General features: G+C 46.0%; 1 protein-coding gene across 1 annotated transcript; it reads left to right on the top strand.

Moving 5' to 3' along the window:
• The first annotated feature begins 891 nt into the window (after positions 1-891).
• On the top strand, positions 892-7419 carry RSC1A1 (regulator of solute carriers 1). The gene is made up of 2 exons (XM_050909475.1): positions 892-948; positions 1045-7419. The coding sequence occupies exon 2, from the start codon at positions 1077-1079 to the stop codon at positions 2946-2948; it is 1872 nt and encodes a 623-aa protein (XP_050765432.1). The 5' UTR covers positions 892-948; positions 1045-1076; the 3' UTR covers positions 2949-7419.
• The last annotated feature ends 2046 nt before the right edge of the window (positions 7420-9465 follow it).

The following is a 9465-nucleotide window of genomic DNA, read 5'->3' as shown; positions in this document are numbered from 1 at the left end:
ATATGTTTAAGACCACTGAGTTTGGAGGCCTCTGGGAAGGGAAAGGGAACTAATGCAACAAATCACACAGCACAAAATCTGGATATCTGACACTGGACAGAGTAGGGCTTTAATGGAAGAACAGGCGCTCTTACAGCAAAGGCCACGTTAGTGATTTAACGAGAGCATGAGAGCTGATACATTAGCAAGATTAGACTATTAGCAAGATAAAGTCACTTACTTAATCTCTCCTGATAACTAGAGCCAGTGTTTGGTGCTGCTGATAGAGATCTGCAATTCATCCGTTCTCCGTGTGGAGAAGAAAACAGCGAGCTGGGTTTGACTTCTGGCTGTCTCTTCCTTTGCTTTGCCCTTCCCAGCCTCGGGCAGCAGTTCCTTTTGGGGATTTCTGCTTTTCACCCTAGGATCTTTACGTTTCCTTTTTGCAGCAAGCTGGTGTTTGCCCGCCTTCTCTTGCCTGTGATGGCACTGCTGGGAGCACGGTCCAAGAATTGTGTTGCCATCTCAATTCTCATTTCCCTGAAAAGTGCCTCCTGAATATCTTCAGCCGTACGGAGAACAAACCAGTACGGTGCTAGACACATGCCTTGTGCTGCGTATATTTTATCAAGTGTGTAGTATCACCCACGGACCACTCTGCAGCGTAGATAGCACAGAACAGCCTTTAAATTGTTCTCCAGCAGAGTTATTTTTGACTTGACGTAACGAATTTCCCAGGCAGAACTCCTTCTGGAAGGCAGTGAACGTGAGGAGCTCCTGTTGCTTGCACGCTCTCTTGATGGACAGTCGGGAGGGGAGCTGCGAGGTCGCAGGACTATAACCATGCATGTGGTGTGCTCTGAATGCTAACACGAGTTTGGTGTGTTTGTTTCCTAATCCAAACAGAACGGCAGAAGCCTTGATGCATGTAGTGTGTGTTTACTGCAGCTGGAGTGGGCCACAGACCAGGTATTTATAGCCATCGGTTTCTAAGTTTTCGCTACTACCGTGAAAACAGTGGTTCTCCTATGTCCTAACTACTTCTTTCTTTCTGTCTTCTGTTAGAGAATAGTGACAAAGAAACTACCTCACTGGAAATGCCCTCATTACCAGCTTCTGATGGGTTTCAAAATCCAGTCCAGTCTTCAGGACTAAATTCCAAGATCTGTAATCCCACAAATCAATTACTTGATCGTTCTGTCTCTGCCCCTGCTTCAATTTGCTCATCCGAATCTAGCCTCGCAGAGCCCATTGATCCTAGAGCCATCAAGTCTTTTGAGTCTTCAACTGAATGCCAGATAACCCCAGAAGAAGAACATCCTCTCTTATTACAGCATCTTTCCAATAACGCTTCCTTGGCAAATAACGACCCTTCTCCCCAGACAGGGGAGGTAACCTGTTGCAATCCAGCTTGCCTTTCACAGAAGACACTCAAAGAAACGTTTATTGCTGACAGTCGAAAGGAATGTAACGCTAAAGAACAAGACCGCGGTCAGGAACATCCTTTGGAAGTGACAGAAGAAAATAGTTTGGCTGACACTGCTGCTAAGCGCGGGCAAAATAAAGACGTATGTCTGTCTTCAGAACAGGCAGAACAGGAGCAAAAGCATGAGCTTCCCGTAGACCACCAGATGTGCAAAGAACCAGAAAAGGAACATCTGGAGGAGCAAACTGAGACAACTGACCCGGAACCTCCTTGCCATGTTGGTGGGGTTGAGAAACCTGTTGCGGAAGAAGCCAGCCAGCCAGAAAATCCTCCTACAGAAACGACAGGAGCTGGACAGGAGAAATCAGGTCTTTCCTGTGTGAAAGGGAGTATCCAAATGTCAGCCTCCCGTAGCTGCATGCATACGGAAGCCTTCATGGAAATAGATGTAGTTGAGCAGTCTGTAGCTGAAGCGCACAGCTCAGCAAGCGAGCAGAAGCGGCGGGCTGAGAACAGAAGTGTACCGGACCTGAACTCGGATGCCTTTTCCATGGAGGTGGAGTCGCTGAAGCTTGCGTCCTCCTTGAGTGATCCACTTTCCACCGGTGATGTCCCGCAGTCTAAAAGCACCAGTGAAATTCCTGCAAAGTATAATGAGTTGTCTAATTTGGCGGCTGAAGACAGCTCTTCCCCCTCCAGCATCCATCAGCTGGACACGGATCCAGGAAGACCTTCAGAAGAGCCATGTTTCTCTCTAGCATCAGCCTTGAAAGAGCTTCACCAGCTCTTGATTATCAGTCGGAAAGGAGAATGTAAAATCCTTGCCTCTGAAGAAGTCTCTCACTTGGAAATGGTTCACAAAGAGCCAGCAGCACAGCAGAAGGGGCTTTCTGAAGATGAGCAGAAAGGTTCAGATCCAGCCAGCCGGGAACAGAGCTGTTCCTTCTATGAGGTGAGGTCTGCAGGTGGAAGAGCAGAGGGGAAACAGCCTTGTGATTCTGGCCTAGAAGACATCAGCACCGGGTCTATCAGTCACGTGCAGTCTGCCCTCGGAGAAGACGCTTTAGAGATTCAGAAGTTTTCAGGTAAGAGTGATTTGGTCGTGGCGAATTCTGCAGCGACATCTGACCAGCAACAGAGCTCTGAGCAGGCGGAGGTTTTGGCAGAAGGTTATCAGAGTCCAACCAGTCCGACTTTGGAGCAAAACGCATCCGTTTCCTCTACACCTGCTTTGGATGAAGGTGCACCTCAAGATACTCGGAGCCTACTCACAGGAGCACCTGGGAGAAGCAGCAGTTCTGCTCCTGAAGGTCCGTGGCCATTGGGTGGGTGTGAGGAACCGCTGCTGAGCCCACCAGCTGGCTATACTGGACTTACCTCGGGTGCTCCTCCACCACCCGCTTTCCCTGCGGCTGATGTTGATCGGATCCTCGGCGCTGGTTTTACCACGCAGGAAGCTCTTGAGGCTTTGGAACAAGCGGATGGAAACGCAGATCTTGCTCTTCTCATTTTGCTAGCCAAGAGTATCGTTGTTCCTACGTAACTACGGAAGAGGCAGCTGACTGGGGTGTCTTTTCTTTTAAAGGACGTATCTAAATTATACACCATAATGTACAAGCAGAATGTTGAGCCAGATTTTTTAATTATTTGCAGCCAAAGTAACTTGTCTCTTCTGTTTCACTCGTTAGATTTGGCCTTTTAAAAGAAAGAAAACGTCCTAGCATTGTGTGGACAGGCTAGCTTTTAATTATGCGTACTGGATTAAAATTAATATTTTTATTTAAATGTACAATTTTAGAATAAGCTCCAATGTTACGAATAAAAAGCAGAAGCCATTAAGATCACTGCCCTGTCCGGCGCAAAGCAGATTGTGAAGTGAATTGACCGTGCGTGCGTGTGCACGGGACAGGAGGTGCACGCTGAGTTCGGTATGGCGCAGAGGCGAAGCAGCGCTTGTCCAAACGGGCTTTGTGGATTTGTTTTAGCTCTCCTGTGCTTTGTAACCCAACGTCCATCTGTGACGCTGATGACATTATTACGGCAGCTACTGAAGATACGTAGATGCCCACAGACGCGTAACACTTTGCAAGAGGAGTGAGAGGTGGAGGGGGTTTTTGGAAGCGTGCGTTTTTGTGTGTGCACGGGGAAGGCTGATGCCTGTTTTTGCCAAACCCTTTTATGCTCTTGGGCCAGTGTGTTCAAGTTTACAACGTGGGGATAGAAGAAGGGAAGGGATAGAATTTGGTGCTACCAAAACTTAAGAGACGTTTTAACTTATTTGAAGATGTGCTGGTATTGTAGGTGGGGGGAAGGGAAAAGGATTATTTTACTTTTTTTTCCTAGCCTTGCCCACGTCGTGTTTCCCCCATACAAAAGAACAAGCTCAACCACTTCAAGGCAAAACCTTAACGATGAAATTGTTTAACAACCCAATCATGTGTTATGGCTCTTAATCCCCCTCTGCCTGGGGAAGAACGAACTGTTTCAGTGGATGCATTCTCTATGCACCGAGCAGGGGTGTGATCAGAAGAATGAAGAAATCTGCTTTGCACTAGTTTATCTGGATGTTTGGGGATGATCAACCTCTCAGCTGTGGAAATGCAAACTGCGGAAAGCCTGTAGCAGCCGGTGGGGTACTAATTGAATACCTCTTAAAGAGCGAGGGCTCCCTAGTAGGGTTTATGAAACAAATGCACTGACGTGGCTTCTGCATTATAACCATCGTGGCCTTCTGGGAAGTCCCTGGTGAGTAGCCTCCATGACGAGGACTCACCGAGGCTGTGCTGTAGGAAGCCCTTTCCAGATGCTTTTTTTTTGGGGGATGAACTATTTTGTGATGCTCTGCAAAGCCCCAAAACACTGTTGGGGCTGGGGAAGGGGAAGGAAAGTGTGGCTGAAACATGATACCAAATTTTAAGTAGGAACGTGTACTTAGTCCCGCTTGCAAATCTCAGAAGTGGCTTTGTGTCAAGTGTTCATCTTGAACTTTCTGCTTTGAGCTAAACCTGAAGTGATGGGTCAGCAGCGGCTGGAAACGTGTTTTTGTTCATGGCTTTCATTTGTTGTTATCATTGTCTCAGGCCTGTGTTCCTGGTGCTCTGTTTTCCCTGTTGCTTAGCAGATTTGCCTACGTGTATGCTAGGGTTTTTTTCATGCAGGGTGGCATTTAAAAACAACACAAATTTGGTTTCATCTGTGAACTTGCAGGAGTTTCTGATGTCAGTGAGCGGTGGTTGTCAGATTTTTCTTAGAGGCTTGGGCAGCCAGGAGGTCCTTTAGAATAACAGAGAGCTTTAAGGCATTCCTCTGTCTGTCGAACGGAGCTTCTGCATGAGCTGTGAACGGACCAGCTAGGCCTGGTTTAGCTCGTATCCCACTACTTGTGATGCCGGCAGCAGGCATCGCTCCATGCGCATGTAGGAAGCAGTGCTTGGCTGTTTGGGAACCCCTTGCCGGAGCAGCATCGAGTAATTCGCTTGAGGCTCTGTTCAAAATGAGTTACTGAGGCAAGACTGCAGCTTTATGATCTTTACCGTACAGGTGGTACGAGTTACCCCCGCCAAAGTTTTTTTTTAATATTCTCTTTGCAATGAGCACCTCAAATCAGCGAAAGCCCCCTCTGTAAAAGGTAACGCTTGGGCTGGTACAGGAGTACAGTGTCATCAGATCTCTCTCTAGAAGCCTTAGGAAATAAGATCTATTAGACCCATTCCCATCTGCATCTGGTTCACTATCAAAAGCAGCAACAAGAATGAGGCTCCCAGCTCTCGGATCCAGAGCATCCTCAGTCTAAACGGCCGAATCTGCTCCCGATTCACGCCACGGGTCTAAGTGAGGTGGTCCTGGGAGCAAGCCCCCATCTGGTACGCAGCTACCAGCTGCGGGTTGGCCCTCTTGGATGCACGAGAGCTGAATTTGCGCCCTTAGCCTGCGGGTTCATGTACTGCCAGCTTCTTGAAGCATCAGATGTTAGCCATTCAATGTTATACCCTTTTCATAGTTACACTTTATGTTTTTAGAAGCAATTGCTAATAGCTAGACGAAGTACTGCTGCTTTGCACCAAACTGGTTAAAGGCTCTAGTTTTACGGCCACATTTAGACTGCGTATACAGGATTTATGCTATAAAAGCTTTAGAGCATCAGCCAATTTGCTTCAATGCTCAGTTTTATTCTTTGTCAAATATAGTTTTTGAAACCTGCCCTTCTGCCAAAGCTGTACTGAAGCATTTATCAATAGTGCTAGAATTTCCTGGGTAACTTTCTCTGAACTGCTAGAAACAAAGCCTGACCCCCAACTGATAAATACTTGTAAAACTATTTTATCAAGTTGGTCCAAGCCTGGTGATTTAAATCTCTTAATTTCAGAGCCTTGCTTTGAGTGAATGGCTACGTGCTGCTCAATTAGAGAATAATTTTTTTAGGAGCAAGATTTATGTTGGAGAAAATTGGGGCAGTGGTGAGTATTTAAGGTTAAAATAAAATGTCATAGAACATGTATTTAGCGAATGCCGTCTACAAGTTGTCTTCTGTTTTAACATGCACGTGTGTCCTCTCTGCTGTATGCACGCGTCCTTTGCTCAGCCTTTAGCAATCCCTTAACTGGTCTCTGCGCTTAGCTGGCCTGCAAAGTGGGAATACTTCTATTTAAGCAGGGATAGCAGACTGCTACAGCTTGTTGGCTAGAGCAGGGGATAAAGGTAACACCAAAAGCTGTTCAGGTTTCCAAGGAGCCAAGTATCCTGGCCTAAAATAAGGCTCTTCACTCTCTTCTCTTCCCCCTCCTCATTAATCGCTGCTCCAATGTACTGATGTCATGTCAGCTTAGCAAAATGATTTCACTATGAAAAGTCCATCTAGAGAGAATAAAGCAACACTCGGAAGCTGCTTCATAAAGATGCCAGCGCCTGTGGGGACCCTTGTGGGTCTGTAGAGCTTGTTTCTGGGTGTTCCCTGAAGCCACTGTACCTTGCTGTTGGTTTCTGAGATGTATTCTTTTCCTTAACGATACTGAAGGAATTTACTCGGCCTCTTGCTATTTCTGTACGTGAGGCTCTAGGTGAGTTTAGAGGTGATGTTTAGTGAAATACCGACATCTGAAAGCTGGTAGGCACAGATAATTCTGACAAGAGGAGGAAATATTTCCTGGTGACGGTCCCTGGCATGTTTACCTGCTGCTGGACAGAGCTGAGCTACGCTGCGTTATCGTGACAATCTCTGCCTTGTCGCTACCAATGTTCAACTTTCTACGTAGACGCTTGGTCTCCGGGACTGTTAACCTTGTACCTCCTAGATACGTTCCCTTCTTTCTGTCTTTGTCTCTCCCTCTTGCCGTCTCCTTTCCTCAAAAGTAGCAATATTTACATGTACTTGCTGAATGCTTAACCTCCAGATAAGTTTTCTGTAAAACGCTATGCCATTTACAGATAAGAGGAGGAACAGATCCTAGAGGTTTCTTCACCAGACTTGGACTTCTTGCCAAACGGCTCCCCAGAACTCTAATGTGAATTCAAAGAGGAGAAATCAAGAGGTATTTTTGCCTGCCTCTCTCAGAAGTCAGCTTGGGAAATGGGGTCGGTTTCGTATACATCATTCCCCTCTGAAGCGTTCAAGAGATTTCTTCCTCCACTGTGTAGACGAGGCTTAGTCCGTGATCCAAACGCGTAGCGGTTTGGGTTACTCTTTGACTGATGCTTTTTAGCTTAAGAGTTTTACAAACTCACTTAAAGGAACTTGAGGGAATCAATACTCAGGAATCCTAAAGCTGGTTGCATTTGTGTCATTTACTCTTCTGGGCTGAACATACTGCGGTTGTCCTCGCAGGTGGCTGAAGGGAGGAATGGTTGTGTCATCGGAGAATGGGATGTGGTTCTGCCCAAAGTAATACACACTTGATTCTTTTTTTGATTTTTGGTTGTTTTTTTTTTTTTTAATATTGGGGGACTGTTTATCAACAAAATTGATGTGTAAAAAAAAAAATTTGATATTTAAAAAAAATGAATAAACACTTTATCATAATGTTGCTTGATTGGTCTGTCTGTATTTCTGAGGTCAGCATCTCTGCACTCAAATCCTTCTCTGGCTTTTTTTCCAAAGCCAATAGAATTTCCTTAACATAAATGTTGCCATTTTGAACATAACGACTAGAAATCTGTGGGTAAAATGATTCCAGTTGGCAGGGCCTGACAACAGGCATGAGAAATTCATGTATTCCCCTTCTACGGGGATCGGCTGTTGAATCCTTCAGGCAGGACTTGGAAGTGGAAGAGCATTAGAGAGCAACACAAAACTTAGCACTTGGCCGCAGCACTGTCTGCTGGAAGAAAGAGTGAGGCAGTCCTCATGTCTCCTGTGTAAATACCTCATTTCCAGCCAGATTAGGAGACGGTTGGTTTTATTTTTCTGGAGCTGGAAGCTAATCTCTTGGGACATCAAAAAATTGGCATTTATATCCCTAGGAAGCTCATGACAGTTTTAGTTAGAAATGATTTTTTAAAAGTCCCATTCTCTTAGCATCATGTAATAGAACAGGTTTTGGAAAGGAGGAGTAGAGGATCTTCCTCCTCTGAAAGTTGTGGCGCAGTCAGCTAATCCTAAGCGGCAGCATTTGTCTCATGGAGCCGTAATTCCTTTTTCATATCTTGAAAAACAGATGCACTTTTCCTTAAGACAACCACTGAGTTTTTGACCATGTTAAATCTCAGATATCCAGAGAGCAGGTAGTGTTAGTACCAGATGAGCAGAGACGCTCAAAAACGTGAAGGGTTATGAATCAGTTGCTGTGACAAAGCACTTCTTGGACAGTGGTTTCCTCCTCACGTATTCAGAGCTCTACGTGTGATGCTGTTGTCGCTATTATAGCTAAGTTACGTCATTAAGGCAGGTATTAATTAGGAGGGCAAAACTACGTTTTTGAATTCTGGTCTTGGGGCGGGAAAGGGGAAGGTTTTAATGTGTGGGCTGCTACAGCCCCGTTCAGCATTTTCATACAGCCAAAATGTTGTTTGCAGTTTCTTCTGCTGGGAGATGATTTAAGGACTTGGCCGTGGTTTAACCCCAGCCGGCAAATAAGCACCGTGCAGCCGCTCGCTCACTCCATCCCGCCCCCCGTGGGATGGGGGAGAGAATCGGAAGAGGAAAAGTGAGAAAACTCGTGGGTTGAGATAAAGACAGTTTAATAGGTAAAGCAAAAGCCACGCACACAAGCAAAGCAAAACAAGGAATTCATTCCCTACTTCCCATCGGCAGGCAGGTGTTCAGCCATCTCCAGGAAAGCAGGGCTCCATCACGTGTAGCGGTTACTTGGGAAGACAAACGCCATCACTCCCAACATGCCCCCATCCTTCTTCTTCCCCCAGCTTTCTATGCTGCGTATGATGTCCTATGGTGCGGAATATCCCTTTGGGCAGTTGGGGTCAGCTGTCCCGGCTGCGTCCCCTCCCAACTCCTTGTGCACCCCAGCCTCCTCGCTGGTGGGGTGAGAAGCAGAAAAGGCCTTGACTCTGTGTAAGCACTGCTCAGCAGTAATGAAAACATCTCTGCATTATCAACACTGTTTTCAGCACAAATCCAAAATGTAGCCCCATAGTAGCTACTATAAAGAAAATTAACTCCATCTCAGCCAAAACCAGCACAGGACTAAATGCTCTTACTGTTTGACAATGATTTTGAGCGCTTGGGCCTTGTCCTTTCTCCTTTATGAAGGTGGTATTCTTTTGGTATAGAAGTTTTAATTAACACAACCATAACGGCGTGCTTCACGTTTGGGATTGTCCCAGTCTGACTGAATTGGGGCATTAGCACTTGTAAATCCGCAGCCCCTTATATGGCCAAAGAGAGGTTCAGACCCTATGTAATAAATGTAAAGCTTACTGCAAGTTGGTGTGATTTCCTTGGTTGTCTCTTATGGACACTTTAGGAGTAGGACAAGGGACTCCCCCCAGAGGTCTAGAGTTTAAAAATGACAAATGAAGGTTTTTTTGAGTAGTCACGTGGGTGCAGAGGCTGCATTAAGAGCAGGAGCCGGATGCAGAGAGGTGAGCGTTGCATCATAAGACTTCCT

Source organism: Gymnogyps californianus, chromosome 21, assembly GCF_018139145.2.
Source record: "Gymnogyps californianus isolate 813 chromosome 21, ASM1813914v2, whole genome shotgun sequence".
Classification (NCBI taxonomy): Eukaryota; Metazoa; Chordata; class Aves; order Accipitriformes; family Cathartidae; genus Gymnogyps; species Gymnogyps californianus.
The sequence above is the reverse complement of the archived record's forward strand: the minus strand, read 5'-3'. Positions and strand labels throughout refer to the sequence as shown.